This window comes from Myotis nattereri (assembly GCF_964212035.1).
Source record: "Myotis nattereri genome assembly, chromosome: 19".
Taxonomy (NCBI): Eukaryota; Metazoa; Chordata; class Mammalia; order Chiroptera; family Vespertilionidae; genus Myotis; species Myotis nattereri.
The window spans coordinates 10147389-10173200 of NC_138095.1; the positions used below are offsets into that span (position 1 = coordinate 10147389).

Below are 25812 nucleotides of genomic sequence, written 5' to 3' on the forward strand. Positions count from 1 at the left end.
GCCAGCAGTGTGTGTGTGTGTGTGTGTGTGTGTGTGTGTGTGTGTGTGTGTGGTTTCTTGTTTCCCTTGAAGCGCTAGTGTGATTATCAAAAGGACATCATAATAGTTAACAGAGCTGCCAAAGCAAATGCCGTGGAAGTCCAGTGCCTAACGGCAATCCAGTCCCGTTCCCATTGAGACGCTCGTTCCCCTACAGGCGAAAGGAGGGACCCGGGCACTTTTCTTTGTGTGACTCTGATGTCAACACCTGATTCCCAAAGTCACATCCAGAGGAGAAAAAAGCATTAAGGTTGGCACATGGGAAAGTTTTGTAGACTGAGCCCTGTTTCATGGCCTTGACTTACGAGTTTAATTGAGTTTAATTCGTTCGGAGACCAAGCTCGTTAAGGAGCTCGTTAACTCAAATTACTCTGTCAACTCAAAGCAAAAAATCAGCCGATAGACAGCTGGTATCTCAAAAAACTTGTTAGTTGGGACACTCGTAAGTCAAGGCCCCACTGTATAGGAGTCTGGGGAAGTCCGTCAAACTGTATGCCCAGAAGGAAGGGGAAATAGGTTTGGAGATCTGTTGCAGAGAGTCTCTCTGTCTCCTCTGAATGCATCCCCAGCCCCACCTCCTCTTTCCCAAAACAGCTTGCTTTTCACTTAATAATGTGTGTGGGAGATGATTCTGTAACAGCACACAGGAGCGTCCCATTTTCTTTAACAGCTACACAGAACGCCAACAGATACATGTATCATTTTTATTTAATGAATTTCCTGTGGGTGGACACATTTAGCTTGTTCCCAATCTTTTGCCAGCTCAAACAACTCAGAAATGTATATCCTTGACATACTTGAGAAAGTCATAAAAACAGAACCGCTAAGTCAAAGGATATTTACAATTTAAATATAGATGTTATGATATTACCCTTCATAGAGGTTTAATTTATGCCCCGCCTGCTGTCATGACTGAGTTTCTTCACACCTTCACGGATACATTTTATCAGATTATTTTAGCTTTGCTAATCAGGTGAAAAACAACATTTCTCTATCACATGAATTTACATTTATCTTCTTAGGAGTGAGCTTGAGCATCTTTGCCTATACTAGTATGAAATCACCTGTTCTTCCTCTGCTATAAGCTGTTCATTTTGTCATCAGACTGTTGGTTTCTTTAAAATTGATTTGTAGGTGTTTTATAGATATCAAGGCAATTAACATTGGGTCTGTCATATTTGATGCAAATACTTTCTGCCAATCCTCATGTGTCTTTATTTAGTTTATGCCTTCTGTTTTTGTTTTACAGGGGGGTTTTTTTTGGGGGGGAGGGGTTGGGGTTTTTTTTTGTTTTGTTTTGGTTTGGGTTTTTTTTGCCAATGCTTTCTTTTTTTGCTGCTGTTGTTAATCCTCACCTGAGGATATTTTTTCCCATTGATTTTTTAAAATATATTTTCATTGATTTCAGAGAGGAAGGGAGAGGGAGAGAGAGATAGAAACATCCATGATGAGAGAGAATCATGGATTGACTGCCTCCTGCAGGCCCCACACTGGGGATGGAGCCCACAACATGTGCCCTGACCGGGAATCGAACCATGATCTCCTGGTTCATAGGTGAACGCTCAACCACTGAGCCACGCCGGCCAGGCTTTTCCCATTGAATTTTAGAGAGAGTAGAAGGGAGGGAAGGGAGGAGAAGCATCGATGTACTGAAGACCTAATATAATTGTAGCTCATGTGGCTCAGTCTGTCCAAATCATTAATAAAAACTTAATAGAACAATGTAACTCTCAACCTAGATTTTTCCCTGACAGTCTGTATTGGCTCTTCTCTCTTTTCCACCATTCATTCTGCTTTCTTACTCTTAAATTCTTTGTTCCGATTGTTTTTTAAATCTCTTTTCTCTAGGTTCAACTTTCTCTCTTGTTCTCCACTATCCCTCATCTGTGGACTCACTGCCAGAAAAGGAGCTGAAAAAAGCAAAGTATCCTTAGAGGGCCAAAGAGTGAGGAGAATAGCCATGTGGCCCCACACAGGGCAGGATAGATACAGACCTAGATGTCTCTGAGATTCTCAATTAACACTTCAGCCTTGGGCCTGTGCAGCATTTTGCTCTGACTACAGATAGGCCCTGGCATCCTCAAGGCCTCCCTAAGAAACCCTGAAGGCCTGGGTGCTGACAGACAAGGGCCATCTCTAGGCCACCACAGAGGAGAACACTTTCAGCATAACTTCTAGCTGCTGCCCTGAAGGGGCCCCACCCAAGTGAATTGCTTGGAATTGTCTCTATCCGCCTCTGTAGGGTTATTCTGGAATTATCTGAAGTCAGCACTTGGCAACACAGGCAGTTTGTGAATGCCAAGACCACAATTCGATGCAGGGGGGATGAGGAGAAGGAAGAGCAGGAAAGGATGAAAAATCCCACCAGAGTTGGCATCTCTGGTGGAACCCTGTGGTCCTGTGACTGGCGCTGGACTGCCGGGGAGGGCTCAGTTTAGCCCCCTTGTTTGCCAAGATAGCAGCAGAAGAGTGTGTTCAGTTGCTTTGGGGTAGAATACTGCTGTGACAGGAAAAGTCATAAGTATGTTATGATCACATTTTGTTCCTTTCCCCAAGACAGGCTAATAAGGCAGGTCCAACCACGTAGGGATGGTGCCAAGATGTTCTCCACAGATAAACTGGTCAGGCACGATCATTACCCCAAGCTCACTCATGCCCAAGCACGCACCCCCAGTCGCACACTCACTTCCACTCCAGAGAAGCACAGTGCCCAGGGCACCACCAGATCGTTTACCGCGTTTGGCCAAGCAGAAATGCCCATTGTTTGCTGAAGGTGCAGAGGATCTTTGGATCCTTTATTCATATCTTCTGAAGGCCCTGCCCACCCTTCCTTTTATCTTTTTAAAAATGTTGCAGGGTTCATTTGGAGCCCTCTGCAGTGTCAGGCACTGTGAGCTGGCTGCCAGCCTCCTTTCTTCCTCTTCGTCTGGGTGAACTTTGAGGAACAGGGGATATTTTTAAACTCAAATCAAGCCCTGTCAAACCACTACCTGAACTCACCCTGTTGTCACATTTAGAATCCACAGCAAACTCCTGACCAAGGTCCCGGTGGCTCCTCATGGCCGGGCAGCTCCTACTCTTTCCGCTCCTCGTCCCAGACACACTGGGCGACCTCCCAGCTCCCGGGGCCTCTGCATTCACAGCTCCTTCTGGAGCACCCTGCCCCGTCTTGTCATGCAGGTCTGGAAAGAGCGCTCCCCTGAACCCCCAGCTCCCCAACCGCTAGCAGTGCCTACCACAGTCTCGCCACTCACCACCACCCGCCGCTCGAGATGTGAGCTCTGAGAGCAGCAGCTTTGCCTGCATTTGTTTCCCGCACAATCCCCAAGGCGAGGACGGTGCGGGGCCCAGAGCTGGGGCGCGCTGACAGTGTGCGTGGAACAGTTGAACAGAACTGGAGGCCTGGCTGAGGGCTGGAGCCGTGTCCCTGTGACTTGACCTTCTGCAGGCAGTGCTCGCTGCCCCACCTTTGCAGCAGAATATCTGAGGGAGGCATGGGTCACCCCGCAGCAGGGCTCGTTTTCATCTCTGCAGCCGCACTGGCCTGTGAACTAGTTAAGCAAGGTTAACCTCAGAGACCACAGGAGAATTTGAGGGGCATATGCTATGTGTCAGGCACTGGCCAAGGCAGCCAGACACCCTCCTTCCTGCTGAGGCCTGGAGCAAGAGCTGAGGCTGCTGGAAACCCAACAGATATTGCAAAAGGTTCTTTACCAGTGTGGCTGATGCTGTGCTGGCATTAGTGTGAGGGCTTCAACTTAACTTGACCTTTCATGAGCAACAAGCATTGTGGTTGGAGAGGGCCTGCCTCCCCAAATCACTGGGGAGCCCTTTCACCAGCCCCGCCAGACTCTCCCTGAAGGCACGTGGCTCTGGCTGACGCGGGTGGGCACTCTTGGGTGAAGCAGCAGACTAGGGGGACGGTCCCCGCCCATCTGGTCTGACCTGAAATGGGCCACTGTTGGCCAGATCCCCATGAATTATGAGATTAGCAGATGGGGTCCTAACAGCTGGAGATTTATCTCCACAAGCTACCTGGGCTCCTGGGGCGTCCATTTCTGGAAGAACTCAGACCTCAAGTAAGTGAGCATTACTACCCTCTTCCCAGGGGAGGTCGCTGCTCTCTACATTGTAATGGCGTATAATCGGCCACCTCCCCTCCCCTAACATGTTCTGACTACGGCGTGGATGGGACTGGGGAAGGCACAGGGGTCCTCAGAAAGCCATAGGCCTTTGGTGGCATTCACATGAGCAGTGGTGGTGGCCCACACGTGGGCCAATGCCCTGGGCAGGATCCTGTGTAAACACAAGTGTGAGGAGACAAATGACTCTGCGACAGAGGGCTGATCGTGAACCTTTATTTTCTCTCTTTTTTTTTATCTTTATTGTTGAACGTATTACATGTCTCCTTGAACCTTTATTCTCAGTTCCTTTTGTATTACATACAGACATTCATGAAGTCTCTGAGATGTATTTTCTTACTCTTTTGTGTTCCCAAAGCCCCTTTACAAAATATCTTAATTAGTGTTCTGTGTTGTGGATATTCAAACGAAGAAAATCAGATGGCAGTGGCTTCATGATTTCGGTTTCATTTTCCCAGCAGCCATCGGCCTGGGTCTTCAGATGCAGCCCATCATGGCTGCCCCTTGGCTCAAAGGGAAGGGGGTCCACAGAGCAGGAAGCTCCCCCACCCCCGTATCGGGGTGCAAGCACAGGTACACCATCCAGCAGGGCTCCTACTATTTACCCAGATCCCCACAACCTCAGCACACCACTGTCAGAGAGAGAGGACGCACGGGCTGCCTGCCCAGCACTGAGACTGGAGACCAGCTTCCCAGGCTCTGTCCCGACCCCCAGCTCCCAGCCAATGCCCTTCCTCCTTGCCTGACACCGCCGACCCGGGGCTTCTCACGGAAACGCCTTCTGTGGGGACCCAGAAAGGTGTGTGCAGGGACTGTCCCAGTTTCAGCTGCCGACAGGGTGCAAAAATCACATGTAGCAGGCCTTTCAAAATGCATCACTGCGTGTTTGGGTGTCTCGGCCGGCAGGGACGTCTGGCTCCTGCTGTCCTGCAGCCTAAATGCGGTTCTTCAACTCCATCTTGGCCACCGCCGCCCGGTGCACCTCGTCAGGGCCATCCGCAAAGCGCAGCGCTCGGGCCCAGGCGAAGAACTGAGCCAGCGGGTAGTCGCCGCTCAGCCCTGCTGCTCCGAAGGCCTGGCAGACAGGGCAGGGGGGAAGGAAGCCCCAGTGAGCCCGCATCGGAGAGCCCCGGGAACGTGGCCTGCACAGATGGCTCAGAACGCCTGTGTGACAGCACCTGCGGAAGACGGCAGGGGGCCACACTTGCCGTCCCATGGACACCAGTCCCCTCACACCCGCTCTGGTAAATAACTCCTGTCACCGGGAAGTCTACATTGGGGCCAGGTGCTAAGATTTGGGAAGGAGACATCCCGCATGGCTAGGAGGCAGGGCTCTGGTGTAACAAGGACCAAGTTCCCGTAAGTCTGAGATCAGCTGCCTCCAAGCCAAGTAACCCTGGACAAGCTGCTTCACTCTTCGGTGCCTGTCTCCTCATATTCTAAGTGGGAGTAGGAATGTGGCCGTCGTGCAGGGTTGTCCCGAGGCCAAAGAAGGAAAACGACATGCGTGTTGAGTGTGACACCAGGCGACTGCTGGAGCTTACGGGAGTGGGGCAGCTGAAGGTGAGGGAGCTCTGCATGTGCTGTAAGTGGTTCAAAGAGCCCACGGTCCACAGTCTGCTCACCTGAACAGCGCGATCAATCACGCGGTACGCCATGGATGGGGCCACCATTTTAATCATAGCAATATCTAGCGCTGCAGCCTGCAAGGAAGAGGAGATGAGAGTAGACGGGCAGACCCCGGGGCAGAATGGTTGGAGGAATAAGCAGTTTCACGGGAGCTGCAGAAACATTGGCCAGAACAGAGACCTGAGGTCCAGCTGGACCACAAGCTCCGTGAGGCAGCCCATGCCCAGCACCTGGGAGGAGGGAAGCGCAGTGGTGGGGACTGTGAGGGTGACTCAGGATGTGGTGAGGTGTGAGCAGGTGCCTGGTCAAGGACAGACTCGGGCACACAGATGTCTTCCCAGATGATGGGGAGCATCACCAGCTCACTCCAAAGGCAGAGTGGGGAGTGGCTTCTGCTTTGATCACAGTGTCAGCCAGCTCCAACCTGACAGTGGACCTTGACCAACCAGGGCTCTGGAGACCAAGCTGCAAGACTCTGCCCTGTGTTGGGGCATTGGCACCAGGCCCGAGAGCCTCCACCATACCCAGCACTAGAGCGCCAAGGAGCTGGGAATCTGAGCCTGTGTCATCCCCCCTCACCACTGAGGCCTCCTGGCTAAGGGTTAAAGGCTGTCCTACGGAGCTGGAGAGGGCAGAGGTCAATGTAGGCATCGTGCCATTCAAGGCACTCAGAAAGCCATTTAAGGAATAATGTCAGGCTTGAAAATAAAGCTGCTCTTGTGAATTCTTAGCCTGCCTGATGCCTGCACTGACAGGGCCTCGTAGTCTAGGCTGGGGCAGAGCTGAGGCCAGGGGGCCGTGTGACCCTGTCAGGCCCACTATCTTGGGCCCCGAAGTTCACTGGCTCAGTAAATGGGGAGCCCAGTCCTATTTTAGTGCGCCTTTTCCATGTTTGAAAAGCTGCCCAAACAGTTCCAAGCAGAGTTGAAGCAAAGTTACTAATGTCAAGAAGCCAGGCTCTTTCTCCAGGGTTTGCTGATTGGGAAGGCAGGCCAGTGGCTGTAGATTCCCAGAACGGATTCCCTCATGTGACCGACCTCAGGACCCATCCTCTGTGAGGCCCCTTGGCCTCCTACCTTATTTCCTACCACATCCATGAGGTGCGCAGCTTTCAGCACCAGCAGCCTGGCCTGCTCAATCTCCACGCGCGACTGGGCGATGTCTGCCAGGAGCGTGCCCTGCTCCACTAGGGGCTTCCCAAAGGCCACACGGGACTTCACCTGTGGACACAAGAGACACAGCTTGAGACACCCGCAGAGGAGGGGTGTGGCGTGCACAAGAGAGGGCAGGGAGCGGAAGCAGGAGTGTGTAGCTCAGCCAGTTTGCCAGCCCTCTAGCCACAGTCCATTTCCAGGGAGAAGATCCAGATGCAGACAGCATTCATGTATATTGCAGAGCCAGTCAACGTGGTGGCTGCACAGGTTACTTCCAGGAAGTCCTTTACTCCAGCAATTCAGCCCCTTCTGGGTGCCAGACAGGAACAGTTCTTTTGGATCTGAGCCAGCATCTGGCCCAGGGCTATTCTGAGAATTAGATGATGACTGTGGGCACCTCACACAGGTGAGGGAGGGTGCCCTCTGCTGACCAAGGCCCAGCTTTGCATCTGGGTGCCATGGTGGGCAACTGTTATGGACAGTTGCAAAGGACACCAGCAATCAGAAAAGCTTACAAGGGATTCTTTCATGTTGTTGTTAGTTTAGTTTTATTAATTTGTTTTAACTAAAAACAATTATGTGTGTGTGTGTGTGTGTGTGTGTGTGTGTGTATACACACACACATACATACACATATATATATATTATATCTCATGGCAGAAAAAGTATAAATTTTCAGATAAAAATAGAAACACCTGTTATCCTATCATCTAGTTACTTACAGTGGCTATTTGGTGGCTATTCTTCTAGACTTTTTGTATGCATCCTATATAATAAAAGCCTAATATGCTGTGTCCGGTCGTCCAACCAATCAAAGCATAATATGCTAATGATATGCTAAGGCTGCTCACCCGCTCACTATGACGTGCCCTGACCACCAGGGGGCAGACAGTCGATCAGTCAACCAGTCGCTATGATGCGCACTGACCACCAGGGGGCAGACACTCCAACTGGTAGATTAGCTTGTTGCTGGGGTCCAGCCAATCAGGACTGAGCGAGATGGGCTGGACACACTCTGGAGCCCTCCTAAGGTCCCTCCCCAGCTGGCCAACCTCCTGCGTCCCTCCCCAGCCTCAATCATACACCAGTGGGGTCCCTGGCCTGCACCCTCTCGCAATCCGGGACCCCTCAGGGGATGTTGGAGAGCTGGTTTCAGGCCAATCCCGCAGGCCAGGCCAAGGGATCCCACTGGTACACGAATTCGTGCACCAGGCCTCTAGTTTTTTAATAAAAATAGAGTCATACTCTATGGCTTTGTAGCCTGCTTCTTTTCATTTAAGAGTATACAGTGAACATTTCTTTATGTTAAGAAATAGATTCCTACAGATTCATTCTGGAATTTCTGTGCATGCCTATACCAGGGTTTATCTGACCAGGCTCTAATTATTAGTCTTACCGACTGTTCCCAACATTTTGCTATTATGCTCAGTGCTGTGGTGAACCTCCTAGTATCAAATCTTTTGTAGACTCCTAGTTAGTTCCTTGCGGCCAAGTCCTGCATGTGCAGCTGCCACGTCAGTGCCCCGTCCTCCTGAAGACCTGGGACAAAAAATGCTCTGCAGCAAGGTTGGTCTGCATTCCAGTGGCAGGTGGGGCTGAAGTGCCATTCTGAGCCCTTAGAAAAGAGCATTTTATTTAGGGAGGAAAAAATTGGTCAGCCTCAACTCAAAAGGCTGTAAATCACAGAGGTTTGCTCAGTAATCCAAACGCACTGCATTGCCTCTGATCTTCATGTAGTTTCTTATGAGAGATTTGTTTGGTTTCAAGGGTTTGCTTGAACTTTGTGGAATCGATACCGCTGATGTGAATGATCACTCCCAGCAAAAGCTCTCTGTTGCGTGGGGTTCCAGTCTTTGAGGGGGGTCACAACAGAACAGTTTTCTGGACATGCTCAGGGAGGAGGATGGTACAGGGCTAGCGGCTGGAACTCCAGGGACATAAGCCACTGACGGGGGTTCTTTCTGGTACCTGATTTTTAAAGATGAGTGAGTAGCAGGAATGGCCCTTTGCAGCCCGTGACCCTTTGGACCTTGGAACCTTGCCCTCTGCTGCTCCAGAGCCCAGCCTTTTCCTTCTGGCCACCTCAACAGAGTAAGACCCATTCTACTCCGACTCAAACTTCAGCAAAGTAGCAGATGCAAAGCAAAGACAGGCACACAGCTTCCTGGCAAAAACGTCACCTTGCTTCACCTGCTAAGTCGGCTCTCAGAAAACAGTTAGGATTTAAGGTCCGACAGCAAGAGAGACAGCAGGCTCTGGGTCAGATCCAGGCGCCAGGGGAAGCACTCACGCGGGCCTTCATGAGCGCCAGGGCCCTCTCCGAGTGCCCGATCAGCCGCATGCAGTGATGGATCCTGCCGGGACCCAGTCGGCCCTGGGCGATCTCAAAGCCTCGGCCAGGGCCCAGGACCATGCTCTCCTTGGGCACGCGCACCTGCTCAAACAGGACTTCACCGTGGCCACCTGAAAGATCCAAATGGTTCCCCCTGAGAGATCCACCTACCTATCCACGTTGGATGCATTTATCCCTTGCCTCAGTTCTAGTCACCTGCTGGCAACTCTCCTGCCTTTTACTCCGCCTTCTAACTGGGGCATGGTTGGGGAGTAGGGCAGGAAGAAGCCTATCAAAGATGGAAAAATAATCACTGACTTACAATATCAAATGAATAGTCTGCCATTCCTCTTCTAAAACGTAATGACTACTGTAAGCGAACCTTCCTGGGAGTATGGGACTCTAACTGTGTAGCGATCCCTCAGTCACTGAAAGGAAACACGTGAATGCTGTTAGCAGACGGAAGAGGACCTCCAGCCTGGTCAGCTGACCGCCGGGATCTAGAAGAGAAAGTTTAGAGTGCACTTCCTACTACTGTCCTGAGTGACCATTTATCTCACAGATTCGGGCTCATCTTCTAAGTTCAGAAGTGAAAAAAAAGTATAAATGCCTGTATGGAATTTGCCTATGTGGTTGATATTTTGGAAATGAAAGGCAGGAGCATGTGGCCCTCGGAATGTCATCATGCCCTTAGAGGTGCTGCATCCAGATGTTTCCCAGGCCCAGACTCATACACAGACGGAGAGGCGTGGGGGCTAACCTGGCGCATCATCCAGCCCATACACCGTCAGAGGCCGAATGACTTTTATCCCCGGGGTATCCATGGGAACCAAAAGCACGGACTGCTGCTGGTGGCGTGGGGCATGCGGATCTGTTTTCCCCATAAACACGCAGAGTTGGCAGCGAGGATCCAGGATGCCTGCCAGGAAAGGAGAGAGACAGACCCTCACCATCCGACACCAAGGCCATCAGATCTCTTCACAGACGCAGTCCTGGTCCAGGAAAGCCAAAGCCAGCAGCCGACAGAGCTCTTTAAGACTCACATAATCAGATGCCTACGTGCAGGCCTGGACCAGGAATGAGAGCGGCTGGTTTTCGTCCCAGTGAGGAATGAATCCAACATCATAAGAGCAATTTTTTAAAAAGCGCCATGCAGAGTTGAAAAATATAAAGACAAGAGGCAGAAAACTGGTACTCTGTCCCTGGCAGCGTTCTGCTGTTCCCACAGACGGTGTGAACATAATGGCTTTGGGCACGGGCTTCAGAATCAGGCAAACCCTGAACTCTGGATTCCCTACCTTCTTGTGAGGGGGTAGCTGGTACCTGCCATCACTTCTCGGACCTAGTTTCCTCCTCTGTAAAGTGGGGATGGGAATGATAATATGACCCCCTGGGGAGGTGTGGGACTCAGTGAGGTGTGGTTCTTGCAGCACCTATGGAGGGCCCTGCAGAGTCAGCTTGCGATGAATGGCGGGTTATCACGAGCTTTCTGATGCAGCCCCCTGACCTCGCAGCAAGGAGAAGCCACTGAGGAAGTGACCTTCTGCCTCTCCGAGGGTAGGATGAAGAGAGCGGGGAGGTGGGGGGGGTGAGAGGTTCCTAGAACTGTCCCCGGCGCGGTCATCCTGGCCCACGCAGAACCTCCGGTTCTCCTGGCGTTGGCTGGGAGCACAGAGACGGAATCTCTTTTGCATCAACAGGGAATGGAGCTGCTATCCTGCTTCAGCAGGGCACAGAGAGACATGCCCATCACACGGACCCACTGAAGTGTGACTGAGAGATGATTTTAGGCCAAATACCTGAGATCCACCACTTGTGACCGTTGATGACATAGAAGCCATCCTCCTCTCTGATGGAAGACTCAATGTTGGTGGCATCCGATGAGGCAACCTGAGTGAGAGTACACTCCACTTAGGATGGCAAGGTTCCCCATGCGGAGTCCATCTGGGCCTGGCGAGGGTGTGGCCCGATAAGCCCCTGTGGGTGGTACCTGGGGCTCAGTCATAGCAAAACAGGAGCGGGCCTTCCCCTCCAGCAGCGGAGTCAGCCAGCGGGCCTTCTGCTCCTCGGTGCCGTAGCGCACCAGGAGCTCCATGTTCCCCGTGTCTGGAGCGGAGCAGTTAAATATCTGAAAAGGAAAAGCATGAAGGTGACTCTCATTCCATATTTAACACTTCAGATACCCAGGGACAGGGCATCTTCCAAGTCACAGGCCCTCTGACACCCTGAGCAAAAGTTCTTCCTCTGCCCTGACTGGTTTGGCTCAGTAGATAGAGCATCGGCCTGAGGACTGAAAGGTCCCAGGTTCGATTCCGGTCAAGGGCATGTACCTTGGTTGCGGGCACATCCCCCATAGGAGGTGTGCAGGGCGGATCGATGTTTCTCTCTCATCGATGTTTCTAACTCTCTATCCCTCTCCCTTCCTCTCTGTAAAAAATCAATAAAACATATTAAGGAGAAAAAAAAGTTCTTCCTCTTCTCAGAGAAACGCAAAGACACAGACATTCTGAAGATAGTATTTCGGAGCCTATAAAGCCCAGCCATCGACCTCCTTTGTTGAAAGGAGACTGGAGCTAGTGGGCTGGAGACTCAGACGCCAGCCAGGCTCATGCCTCACACGGCTCCCGTCTTCCCAGAAGACTCCAGCGCTAGCTGCTTTCCTGCTCTGTCCAGCCACCTGCCCATAGCTGCCCTCCCTCACTGGAAAAGTTAAGTTTGTATCTGGGCTCCTGAGTCCAGCCCGAGCTGGAGGAAATGCTGTCTGCCCAGAAGGGTGACCCACAGGCTATGGGGGACAAGGACATCCTCACGCACGGAGAACATCACAGAAGGTACCTCGGGAGCGTACAGAGACATGCCCATGAGTTCGCACAGGTGCGCATACTCGACGTTGGTCAGTCCTGCTCCGTATTTTCTCTCGGGATCAGTCTCCAAGGGTAGGAAAAGGTTCCAAAGTCCTTTGGCCTTGGCTTTCTCCTAGCATGGGAAAAAGAGTCAGGGAAGCAGAGTGGATGGCTTAGTTTCATTTTGGCCTGTGACCAGTGATGAAAGGGACCGGAGGGAAGAGGAAAGACAGCCGAAGATGAGGTGTGTGCCAAAAATAATTACGTGAGTCCGCACCGTCGGCTGGATCTGGAGGTGGCATGAGCCCGAGGAGACCTGGGACGGCCAAGTCCTGGCATTGACGGCAGCCGTCAGTTCACTCCCCCAGACTCCCCTCGGCCCCACCTGCCATCGCCGTTGGCAGGACTAATGTCATGACAAATCTGAGAACAAGCTCCCTGTGGACAGGAGACTGGGGGTTCCTCGGCACACCTGATAGGGACCAGGCCCAGTACACTTGTCTGCAGCCCCAGTGGCTCTGCTCTGGTGCATGAGGAGAACCCTGAATCAGCATCTACTGTCTTCTGAGGCTGTGTCTTTAGCCCCCCTGTCCATGTTAGCAGCTTGCTAACAGCCTTGGCTCCTTAACTGACCCTGAGCTGGCTTCTGTGGCTTGCACCATAACTGTAGGCCAGTGATGGCGAATCTTTTGAGCTCGACATGTCAGCATTTTGAAAAACCCTAACTTAACTCTGGTGCCGTGTCACATAGAGAAATTTTTTGATCTTTGCAACCACAGTAAAACAAAGATTTATACTTTTGATATTTATTTTATATATTTAAATGCCATTTAACAAAGAAAAATCAACCAAAAAAATGATTTCGCGAGTCACTTCTGACACGTGTGTCATAGGTTTGCCATCACTGCTATAAGCTGAGACACCAGTGTCCCTCAGGCAGGTGAAGGGCAGACAAATTACGGTGCACCCACACTGCAGAACCCCTCGGAGGTCGATCTCCAGGGGCTGGCATGCAAAGGTGATATATCGTAGAGTCAAATAAGCAAGCAGGAGATTCGAATGTATAGGATGACTCCATTAAAACATAGGAATAAGCCCAGCCAGTGTGGCTCAGTGGTTGAGCATCAACCTATGAACCAGGAGGTCATGGTTCGATTCCCGGTCAGGGCACATGTCTGCGTTGTGGGCTCAGTCTCCCCAGTAGGGAACATGCAGGAGGCAGCCAATCAATGATTCTCTCTCATCATTGATGTTCCTATCTCTCCTTCTTCCTTCCTCTCTGAAATCAATAAAATATATTTCTGTATTTTACAGAGAGGAAGGGAGAGGGATAGAGAGTCAGAAACATCGATGAGAGAGAAACATCGATCAGCTGCCCCCTGCACACCCCCCACTGGGGATGTGCCCGCAACCAAGGCACATGCCCCTGACTGGAATCGAACCTGGGACCCTTCAGTCCGCAGGCCAACGCTCCATCCACTGAGCCAAACCGGTCAGGGCTCAATAAAATATATTTAAAAACAAAAACAAAAAAAACCACATAGGAATAATAATATATGTTAGTATATGATAGAAAAAAGAAGTTGGGAGCCTAATACACCAAATTGTTGGCAGTGGTTATCTCAGAGGGGGAGGGTGTTAGAGAATTCTTTCTATGTTATGTACTTTGTCACGTTTGAGCTTTGGTTAATTTTGCAATAGGTTTGTAATTAGAAAAAAGTGATAATGCTATTTTTTTTAAGTAGATGATGGCTGTATCATAGGCAAATCGGTGCTCCTGAAGATCTCAACTTAAAAACTAAGACAAGACCAATCCTGACAGAACAGTGTGTTTCCGTTTTTCAGCTAAAGTGGTGTCGCCATGAGACAAGAGCACAAGCAGTTTATAACTGATTTGGCCCTTTAGCTTTGACATTATAGATTCTTTAAAGAGAGGCTTTATTAACTGATGTCTATAATATCACTGTTCCAAATTTACTAATTCAAATATGCATAGTAAGCCCACCTGCCCCGGGGTCATAAACCATAGGCCAGGAATGGCGGTGGTGGAAAGCAAAGGTAGTTCAGCTCAGCCCGCTCTCTGCACTGCCTGGAGCGGGGACAGAGCTGCCCGGTGAGCGAGCTGATGCTCTGCCACTGTGAGCGGGTCTCACTGACCCGTGAAAGGCTGCTTTACCTTGAGATCTTCGACCAGTGGGGAAGGGGTCCACCTCTCAGCGGAGGCCTGGTGACGGCGCAGCTCTGGCTCAGCGGGGTACACGTACCGGTCCATGAACTGCTTCAGCCGCTCGTACAGCTCCCTGACCGGTGGGGAAAGGCCCTCTGGAGAGATAACCAGAGCTCCCTTTGAGGCATGAGCTGAGGAAGGTTCTGGAAGGGAGATATAACTCCTCGCTCCTGGGGTGCTCGGCAGGGACCGTGGACCAGCCCACGTGTGGTAGGACCTCGTTAATGGCTTTGTGGCCGGCATCTCTTTGAAAATCCGGAATCCTTCTTTGACTGCAAACTCCCAGGCCAGGTTAGACATAAACTCAGTCATCTTTCCACTTTGTTCAGCAGTTGCTGAGCTCGCTTGCCCTAAGCAAAGAAAAACAGTGATTACTCCCAAATCGCCCTTAATAATACTACTCACTCATGAGAATGTTGTTATTATTTTAGCAGCTACTACCATTTGCTGAGCACTTGCCATGTCCAAGACATGGTGTTAAGTGCTTTACATGTGTTATTATAGCTTATTGGATTCCTGGAGCAATGTGACTGTTTTAATCTTCACTTTAAGACAAGGATTTGCGTCTGAGAGGGAGGAAATGTGCCCAAGCTTTCATTTGTGGGCTGAGATCCAGAAGTTGATCTTGGCTGGTATATTTCCTGCTCTTTCTCTCTTCTTTTCCTAAAGAAACTACATCAGTAACACCCCAATGACTTCCGCTGCCAGCCATGGGCAACAGGAAGCCCTGTGTTACCCTGAGCTGCCCGTGCTGTGACATTGGTAATAAGTGTCACCAGTGGCTGGATTAATGGCCAGTTTCTGGGCATCACTCTGTTAGATCAACGCCATCACCAGCATCACAGAACTCCCTCTAGTCATGCTCTCACCGTCTCTTGCTTTCTTTAATATGCTCAAGACTTTTTTTCAAAAGAATTAAAAAATTTTTAATTAAGGTACAGTGTACATACACCCTCTTTATGAAGCATATAATTCTGGGAGTTGAGTCAGGTAACCACCACCTTATCATGACACAGAATACTTCCATCATCCCTTCTTCCGGTGTCCCTTTCCCCCGCCCCTGGTAACACTCATCTCTGTCCCTATAGCTTGTCTCTTCCAGAATGTCACACACACATCACAGGGTACCGTCTTGTCAGTGAGGCTTCTCTCAGGGCACCGCATGGAGGTGGACACTGCCTCCCTGTGGCGGGCCCTTGGACAGCCGGCTCTCCTGGATGGCTTTCCGCATTTCCATGCTCTAAGACAGCGGTGGCCAACCGGTGGTCCATGAGGTCCAAAAGGTTGGCGACCGCTGCTCTAAGAGACCGTTTCCCTGATTCCCTTTGGACCTTCATGGAGGCCTATTTTTCTTCTGGCTCCTGCCATGGCCAACTTCTCAAAAGAGCCGTTTCATGCAGCTTTGGTGTTAAGGATATGCTATTCCTTACAAATTAGGAACCAAATCCATTTGCTCCAGAGCAGAGTGCAAACCACAGGACTGCATTTCCCCCTCATTACTCAGACTGTACATGCCACCTTGAAAGATGATCAAGTTTTTATAAAACTTGGAGAAAATGAGAGAAGGTAGACATATAGAAAAAACTGGGTGGCCCAAGAAACTCTTAACAGTAGTGTTTAACTTTGAGGAATGGCGCTGAGAAGAAAAAATAATTTTGTATCATTCTATATGATTGAACTTATCATGTATGTTTTCACTTTAAAATTCTTATGTATGTTATCTCAAAATTTAAAGTTTAAATATCTTCAAGAACAAAACTATATGATAGCCCTAACCGGTTTGGCTCAGTGGATAGAGTGTCGGCCTGCGGACTGGGGGGTCCCGGGTTCGATTCCAGTCAAGGGCATGTACCTTGGTTGCGGGCACATCCTTAGTGGGGAGTGTGCAGGAGGCAGCTGATCGATGTTTCTCTCTCATCGATGTTTCTAGCTCTCTGTCCCTCTCCCTTCCTCTCTGTAAAAAGTCAATAAAAATAAAAACAACTATATGATATATACTCAATGACAAATGGTTGAATTAATGGAATCTTAAAGATTCTGGCCAAACCCGTCCCTCTGATGCCTCTGTGGGTCTCCAGGGGAGAAGCTGATTGGGACCCTCGAGCTGGCTCTCCCAGGCCACCCCATTACCTGTGAGCGAGCGCCTGTAGACTCCCTGCAGGATCGCGGCCACTCGGAAAAAGGAGAAAGCCATGTAGAAGTTCCAGTTCTCAGTGGGAGGGATCCCCATGTGAAGACAGTACATCCTGAAATACTCCTCTGCAGTAGGGATGCCCAGGTGAGTCAGATCGCAGTCACGCAGACCTGTGGTGACAGAGCATCCTGGGCAGTCAGTGACCCCCACTCCCGTGGCCACAAGAATTTAAATTCTGAAAAGCACTTCCTCGCCTGGAAGTTAGCTTCCCAGCCAGTTCAGCGGGTTAGCTCATTATTTCAAGGGCTCTTCCTCCCTCAGACGGCTGGAATCCAGGCAGGAGGCTATTAGTCCCAAACTGGCTCTTGAAAGTTTCAGGCTAAATTGGCAGTAAGAGAAGGAATGAGGAGCTTCTCACTCCATCAGGACCACAGTTCAGCGTGGATGCATATTATTTTTGATCAGTCATTTGATGAAAAATGGTATTGCGAGAAAGAGCCCACCAAATTATGAAAAAGAAAATTACAACACATAAAACATTTTATAGATCTGCTTCATTTGTAACATTTTCATGGTTCCGAAGCAGGTAATATATTCCATTCCTAGGAATTTATCCTAGGACTATGCCAAATACACACACACACACATTTGTTTTTTCATTTTTGTTTGTTTTGTGTGTTTTTTAATCCTCACCAGAGGATATTTTTCCATTGACTTTTAGAGAGAGTGGGAGAGAGGGAAATACAGAGAGAAATATTGATGTGAGAGGAACACATCGATTGGCTGCCTCCTGCAAGTGCCCGTACCAGGGCCCAGGCTGCAGAGAAGCCTGCAAAATGAGGCATGTGCCCTTGGCTGGAATTGAACTCAACACCCTTAGGTCCGCAGGCTGACACTCTATTGAGCCAAACCAGCTAGGGCTATATAAATAAATATATTAATACAAAGTTGTTCACTGCTTTTTTTGTGAAGACAAGGGGTAATATATAAAAAAACTGAAAACAAATTAAATATTCAAATAGGAGTCAAACCAAATGTTTCGTTTAAGTTAATTCTATACAATAAAATCCAATGCCATTATTAAAAACTAGAGGCCTGATGCACGAAGATTTGTGCAAGAATGGGCCGTCCTTTCCCTGGCTGCCGGCACTGCCTTTGCCCTGGCCGGAGCCACCTGTCCACCTCCGTTCTGGCCCAGAGCTGCCTTCCCACACTTCCCAGAGGCCAGGAGCCACCTTTCCGCCTTCCCATGCTGCCCAGAGGCCCGGAGCAGCTGGGGTGGTGCGGAATGCCGGTGTTGTAGCCATGGCAACGATGCAAGCATTCCTGCCCTGCCCCCGGCTGCTCAGCGCCTGTGTATGCAAATTAAGCCACCAGCTTTGTTGGGTTAATTTGCATATTCACTCTTGATTGGCTGGCTGGTGGGCATCACGAAGGTATGGTCTATTTGCATCTTTCTCTTTTATTAGTGTAGATGACTGTAGAACAGTGGTTCTCAACCTTCCTAATGCTGCAACCCTTTAATACAGTTCCTCATGTTGTGGTGACCCCCAACCATAAAATTATTTTCGTTGCTACTTCATAACTGTAATTTTGCTACTGTTATGAATCGTAATGTAAATATCTGATATGCAGGATGTATTTAGGCAACCCCTGTGAAAGGGTCGTTCAACCCTCAAAGGGGTTGTGACCCACAGGTTGAGAACCGCTGCTGTAGAAGAAATACTTAATGACATGAAGACATGTCCAAAGCATATAATTAAGTGAAAAAAGCAAGTCGTGAAATCATATAATTACGTTTTCATTTAAATAAATGTATGAATACACATAGAAACAGATGACATGAAAAGATTGGCAGTGGTTATCTCTTGTGCCACTGAGATTTTTAACTTTAAGTAAACCTGTATTTTTAATTTTAGAAATTAGCTGTATAGAAGCATAAGCAGTGCCTGTGTGCATATCCTTCTCACTTCATAGTCTCTCTGCATCCACTTCCCTGCACTGTGACAAGAATGCACCCAAAGGCATTTTCCACCCAAACCGCCTGGACCTCAATTCCGTGCACTAGCCCAGTCACAGCTACTCCTGCTGCGTGGGGCCCAATGCTTTGAGAATGGAGCTGGCTTAATCCCTCCCTCTCCCCACTGGCAGCTCCTACCTCGCAGGATGGGAAAACTGGGCGGCAGGTAGTGAGCCATGCAGCTGTAGGCCACGTCCGAAAGGGGGTCGCCTAAGGTAGAAAGTTCCCAGTCAAAGACAGCAAGCACCTCGGTCTTTTCTGGATGGAACAGCAGGTTGTCCAGCCTGGATAAGCCACAGAAGGAATGAAGAGACAGTACTAAGAAGACGGGTCACCAAGGGTGTACCCTGTGCTGGGCATTTGCTCCTGTGGCCCCTGTGTGCCTCTGGAGCCTGAGCTGCAGGGGCTGTGGTTATAGCCACCTGCTCCCTTGCCATCTGGCTCAGCTGGGCTCAGCCAATGGGGCCCCCAGCAGGAGATGGGAAGGGGCCGGCAGGCGGTATTCCTCCCCCACAGGCCACGGCTCTGGTCGGGGAGCCCTCTCTACATAGCTAACCTCTCTAGGACCTGGTAATTTCTCCCTCCCTGTAACGGTTTTAAAGCAGGTCTGTAAATTCTTTGGCATTCCTTCCACAAAAGAAAGACTCTAATTCTTTGTCTTTTGAAGGAACAGGCGACCTCCTGCCCGGCCCTCTCTCAAACACACGCCTCTGGAACCTGAGCCTCCAGGTAAGAAGCCCCGCTACCCAGAAGCTGCCACCCTGGAGGGCCCATGTGAGAAACCACAGAGAGACAGAGGCCCGCGGAGTCTAGCTGTTCAGTCTCCTCCGCCCCAGTGCAGGCATGTGAGTGAGCCTTCTGGGTCCAGCCCGAGCTTCCCAGCCACCTCAGCTGAAACAAGCTCTCCGTCCCCAGACAGCAGATTTGCAAATGAAAAACTGCTGTCATGGTTTACAGCCAGTGTTGGAGGAGTGGGTTATGCAGTAGAATAACCGGAGCACAGGCCTGCACCTTCACACCCAGGTGTGGCAATAACCCCGGCAGCTGCACAGAACAGCGCCCCCACCACCCCAGCATGAAGGAACCCCCACTCCAGCATAAAGAATTAGCTGGCCCCAAACAGCTGAAGAGCCAAGGCTGAGAAAGCCTGCCTGAAAGGCCATGCACAGGGTGATCCTAGGAAATGGGAATAATTCACAACTGTCAATTGGGCCAAGCTGATTCATTTCCCCTTAAGATGCCCTTCCCATCATTTTTCACATTAAATATTAACCCCTCATCGCATCTACCGGAAGTCCCCGTGCACCACCGTGATCTTCTCCTGCCGGGGAAGGTGAAGTGGCAGCCATTCGATGAGCCTCTCCATTGCCGGGATGGTGCTGGTCTCTGAGGCTCGATACTGCTTAATCCAGGTTTGCACCTGGCGTGGAATATAGTCCCCTGAGAGAAAGAGGGTTAGGGCAGGGTGTACCGTTCCAAGAAGCTCCAAAGGTTTCAAAAACTACCCAGGGCCGTGAAACCCTTTGCAATGCCCTGTAGCATCATCATCCTATGACTGGGGGATATCCCCCAGGATAGTTCCAGGTGAGAGCCACCGGCTGTTTTGTCTTGGCTCCATCAGTGTGATTTGGGCATGGTGCCCAGCCACGTGGCCTCTCCCTGGCCCTCTCAGAGGTCCTATGAGCTTCCTAATAGCCTTTAGGAAATCCCTCTTTGGCTAAACAGTGGTTGGCTAAGAGCATGGACATTGGGGCCTGACTGCCTGGATCTGAATCCCAGCTCTGCTGTTCTCTGTGCCTCCGTGTATCCTCGTTGATGAGATGGTCCTCATAGAGTTGTTGGGAGGATAAAATGTGAAAAGCCCTCAAAGCTTTCCCTAGCATGCAGTAAGAAATACATCAGGATTTGCTAAGAAACCCAAGACGTACAACAGTTGACGAACTTGTAAGTTGTATCTGGGACTGGACACTGAAAGGAATTCTGGAGTGAACTTGGCTCACAGTCAGGGTGTCCAGTTGATTTAACCTCTCTGAGTCTTCCTCCCTTGCTTCCTCTATATGAGTGTATTGATACTAAATTCTGTAGACAGTTGTGAAGGTACCTTAACTACTGTTTGCCAGTGTTGGAATAAAGATTTAAATGATCTAGTGAGATAAAAGTTGCAGGGAAGAGAGATTCTGTAGCCCATGAAGAGATTCATCCTAGGATGTCTAGGTAAGCAACCCTCCAGTAAAATGAAAGTGGATGTTCAAGTAGGAAGCGAGTAAGCCCACCTCACTGTTAGCAACCGCTTGGTGCATTAACACCCTGACACCAGGCAAATCCCGAAAGCAGAGGCAACAGTGAGGAAACATTCAGCATGAAAGACAGGCGGCCACATGCTTACCATGTTTCCCGTAGTCTTCTAGGCCCGCAGCCTTGAAATCCACACTGTGAATTTTGCACAAGACTCTGTTCATGGCAGCGTATATGGCCCGCCTCTGGCTGGGCTCCAAGCCTGGCAGAGAGGGGTCTTTGTAGATGAGGCCTGGGCAGTACTCCATCAGGTAGAAGGGCGTGCCAATGACCCTGGGAGGGACACAGACAGGGTGCTTCAGTGGCTCACAGGTGGAGGCTGTTGGTCATGGCCCCGCTCTTTCTACCCCATGTGTACGCTGAGCGCTGGGGAAGGATTCGACCCAGCGTACTGGACATTTCCTTTTTCCTTGGCACATAAGCACAGGGGGGGTCATACATTCTCCCTCCCAAACCAATCCACACACACACAGCCCTGCCCATACTTCTGGGCCAGCATGCCTCTCTTCTCTTTGGTCTGCATGCAGAAGCCACTGGAATGGGTATAAGGTTAATGACTTAGGAAAGCAGCATGTTGAGAGGTGGGGCTTGGGGTCATATAGAATCTCTACTCCTTTCTCGCAGTGTGATTCTGAGAGATTTACTAAACCTCTCTGAGCTTTTGTTTTTGTTTTTAAATATGTAAAACTTCAAGGAGTAGTTTTGTGAATTAAAAGAGCAAGTATGTATGGAGTGCCTGGCATATGTGTCTGGTTCTAATGAGGGTTCAATAACCATCCCTTCTTTCCCCCCTTTTTTTCTTTTTATTGGGCTCTACGTGTGCCACTCACACAGAAGCCCTTTTTTAAATGTTCCATCTTGTTGTTTTTACTATTATCCAGTGGTATGAATGGCACATCTACCACCCTATAGGACAGTGATGGCGAACCTTTTGAGCTCGGCGTGTCAGCATTTTGAAAAACCCTAACTTAACTCTGGTGCTGTGTCACATAGAGAAATTTTTTGATATTTGCAACCATAGTAAAACAAAGATTTATATTTTTGATATTTATTTTATCTATTTAAATGCCATTTAACAAAGAAAAATCAACCAAAAAAATGAGTTCGCGTGTCACCTCTGACACGTGTGTCATAGGTTTGCCATCACTGCTATAGGATCAAGGTGACACACTGAAATGTCATCTTTTAGTCATTTTTATAAATCAGTTTACTACTCTAAAAAGTTGTTTTGAAACTTCTACCATTATAACTTTATCCTGACTTGAACATGAGCTAGTCAAGTTAGACCAGTGGTCGGCAAACTGCGGCTCGCGAGCCACATGCGGCTCTTTGGCCCCTTGAGTGTGGCTCTTCCACAAAATACCGACTTCAGTGCACGGGCCAGGAAGTTCCAATCGCACTGTACCTGCGCGCCCGCATGTGGTATTTTGTGGAAGAGCCACATTCAAGGGGCCAAAGAGCCGCATGTGGCTCGCGAGCCGCAGTTTGCCGACCACTGAGTTAGACTATTAAATTATGTTTAATTATCTTAAGTGTAATAATGCTGCTGTGTTTATAAAAGAAAATGTCTTTACTTTTAGATGTATGTTGCCTGCAACTGCAAAGGTTCAGCTAAAAATAATTTATATAAATAAAATAATAATTTATACACATAATATATACTTATTTATAAAATAATTACATATAAAATAATTACATTTAATTATATTATGATATATCCAATATTTTACATACAATTGTTACTATTTATATAAAATTAATTTATATATATAATCCACATACACATCTATATATGCACATACACACACACATATATTGAAAGGAAATGTGGCAAAATGTTAACAATGGTTTAATCTAGATGAAGTATAAATGGGTGCTCATTATACTATTATTTCTTTTTTTAAACAATATTTCTTCTTTCAATTCTTTCTGTATGTTTCACAATTCTCATAGTTATAAAGTTAGGAAAAAGGACAGACTCAAAAACATTACAAAGCAATTTAAAAAGTTTAGAAAGGCTACAATAAAAGAATTAAACAAAAGCAAACAATATAAGCTAGATGGATATATATTTTTAGAATGTTAAAAAAAAGATGTTTTTGCCCTAGCTGGTTTGGCTCAATGGCTAGAGGATCAGCCTGCAGACCAAAGGGTCCTGGGTTTGATTCCAGTCAAGAACATGTACCTTGGTTGCAGGCTCCTCCACGGCCTGGGCCCTGGTCAGGGCTCATGCAGAGGCAACCAACTGATGTGTTTCTCTCACATCGATGTTTCTCTCTTTTTCCCTCTCTCTTCCACTCTCCCTAAAAATCAATGGAAAAATATCCTCAGGTGAAGATTAAAAAGAAAAAGAAAAAGAAAAAAGATGTTTTCTACCAATTCTCACAAAAGCAGGCATTTCTTTATCTTTCAGGATAACTTAAATATCTATGACCTTCTGGGGGAGTTACTATAAAGTTTCTTTTCTATCAAATTTATTTGTCCTTACTCTAACAAACTAGAATCTGAGTTAGTGTACTGGCTTTTCTCTTTTGTAGGTTGAATAGACAACGGGAAAAATAAATCTGTTTAGGATGGTGTGGCTCAGTGGTTGAGTGTTGACCTATGAACCAGGAGGTCACGGTTCAATTCCCGATCAGGGCACATGCCTGGCTTTTGGGCTTGATCCCCAGTGGGGGTGTGCAGGAGGCAGCTGATCAATTATTCTCTTCCACCACTAATGTTTCTATCTCCTCCCTTCCTCTCTGAAATCAATAAAAATTTATTAAATAAATCAATTGGAACATCACCTTGAATCTTCACAGAGGTCCAGAACTTTGGGGACGGGTACTCCAGCGCTCGCAAGGGCTCTCATGATCCTGCCAAGACAAAGGAGAATGTGCACCACTGCGGGAAGGACTGCTGAGACTTCCTTACAATTATCTTCTCATTTAAAAATTAGTCCGTGCAGAAATTAAAATGTAATTCTAAAAACATTTCAATTGGCCCAAAAGTAGGCAAGAAGAACATAAAACTGATGAAACACAAAAAAGAAATAGTGAACTTATAGGCCTACATCAACCAGTCAATAACTACATTAAGTTGAATAGACTAAACTCACATTGTCCATATTACTCTCTGCACCTTTCCTTCTGCAGAGCAGTATGAGGCTGGGAGGAAGGGGAACCCCAGCCCAGAGCCCTCTCCTGGCTTCAGTACTCACTCGCCAGAGATTTAGAGCTAGTTTTGTGTGAATCTACTACATTTAAATGTTCCTGTCTCAAAACAAACTATTTTACTTGGGATGAGTTATAATACTTTTATTATTTTCAACATTTTATTATGGAAAATATCAAACATAAGTAGAAAGTCATATAAAAACAAACCCATGTACCCATCACTCAGTTCCAACAACAGTCAACTCGTGGTCATGTTTGTTGGGTTGTAGCCTCACTAACATATTGATTTTAAGACTAAAGGTCTTAGAGTCTTTGAGGCTAAGGGTAAAACTAAAGAGTTTCTTAATAATGCCTTTTTTCATCTAAAAGTTCTAAAAAAGCCCTAACCGGTTTGGCTCAGTGGATAGAGCGTTGGCCTGCGGACTGAAGGGTCCCTGGTTTGATTCCGGGCAATGGCATGTACCTTGGTTGCGGGCACATCCCCAGTAGGGGGTGTGCAGGAGGCAGCTGATCAATGTTTTTCTCTCATCGATGTTTCTGACTCTCTATCCCTCTCCCTTCCTCTCTGTAAAAAAATCAATAAAATGTATTTTTTTAAAAATGAAATTAGGTTACTGTTCTTACTTGAAATAATTTTGGAGAGTCACACTTGTAGTTTTAAATGTCTCAAGGCACTTGATGGAGTGCTGACGGGTGAGCTGGGGCTGAGCTGCCAAGGGGGAGCTGGGGGGTGCGCCTGGCCCTGGGTATTACCTGTACTCCCTCTCCACTGCGTGGGCAGATGGAAGGAGTGTCCCGGGGGGTTTCTTCCTCAGAACCAGCTGATGACCAGCCAGCTTGATGTAGTACGTTGGATTTGACTGCCCATGATCAAACTGAAGGAGTTCCAAGGGGCCTGCAAGTTTGAAAACAAAGAAAACTCAAACCAGCTCTGAAGGGCAGACGGGGAAAGACGTTCTTTCTTTCTAATGAGTCCAGAGTCTGGGATGCACTGAAGGCATGGCACCATGCCCCACCAGCTCGGGTCCAGAATCGCAGGCCACGCAGTGTGGCTAGGCCACTGGATTTACACCACAATAACGTCCTCACTTTGTATAGTGTCCAATTTTGTCCGTCTTGCCAACTCCTGCTCTGTGAAGAAAAGCTTTTTAGCTGTGTTTATCAACCACAAGCACAGTCATGGCAACCCAACTTGCTAAATGGAATGCTTGAAGCCGGAAGATGAAAAGTGCCCTTGTGTGTCCCTCAGCCCATGCTCAGCCCAACCACGCCTGACACGGGTGCGACAGCTGAAAGGAGCTAAGCAGGGCCCACAGCCAGAGCCAAAGCTGCTTTCATGAGCTGCGATCTCCCTGCCCGGCAGGCTGAATGCTTTGTCTCTCTTACAGAAACATCCTACTTAGCCCTCAGCTTCATAGTAAGACTAAACTCTGGACGGAGATTCATGTCACTCGCTCAGAAGAGCAGGAAATGGGCATTTGCCAGAGTTCTCTGTTGGTTGGAAAGGGCCCCTCAGCCTGCAGCCATACCACCCTGAACACGCCGATCTCATCAGAAGCTAAGCGGGGTCAGGCCTGCCTGGGACTTGGATAGGTAAAGGGCCCCTCAGCTTTGAGGAGGCACTAAGAATGTGCCAATCACTAGGGCACGTCACAACATGAACTCCATACAAACAGCCTTTTTCAGGGACCAACGGGGTGAGGCGAAACTTTATCACCAGGTAGAAATGTCTTCAAAAGCTCACAAGGCACCTGTTTTTCTGAGGGTGGAAGGTGAAGGAGGGTGGGACCTTTGAAGAGATGGAGACAACTTGTCACATTTTCTGTTTATGCAACTTTG

The 25812-nt window shown here is 48.6% G+C and overlaps 1 protein-coding gene across 1 annotated transcript in view; it reads right to left on the bottom strand.

Moving 5' to 3' along the window:
* Positions 1-4381: 4381 nt before the first annotated feature.
* The window catches only part of ACAD10 (acyl-CoA dehydrogenase family member 10), a 30497-nt gene continuing 9066 nt past the window's right edge, over positions 4382-25812 (bottom strand). The window contains exons 6-20 of the mRNA XM_081113376.1: positions 24727-24868; positions 23605-23673; positions 20907-21088; positions 19810-19960; positions 18659-18804; positions 16497-16670; positions 14316-14716; positions 12132-12272; positions 11287-11424; positions 11096-11186; positions 10057-10215; positions 9255-9427; positions 6887-7030; positions 5807-5884; positions 4382-5256 (exon numbers count right to left, since the gene is read on the bottom strand). Coding sequence (XP_080969502.1) covers positions 5116-5256; positions 5807-5884; positions 6887-7030; positions 9255-9427; positions 10057-10215; positions 11096-11186; positions 11287-11424; positions 12132-12272; positions 14316-14716; positions 16497-16670; positions 18659-18804; positions 19810-19960; positions 20907-21088; positions 23605-23673; positions 24727-24868 — 2330 coding nt within the window. The 3' untranslated portion in view covers positions 4382-5115. The remainder of the gene's footprint in view (positions 5257-5806; positions 5885-6886; positions 7031-9254; positions 9428-10056; positions 10216-11095; positions 11187-11286; positions 11425-12131; positions 12273-14315; positions 14717-16496; positions 16671-18658; positions 18805-19809; positions 19961-20906; positions 21089-23604; positions 23674-24726; positions 24869-25812) is intronic.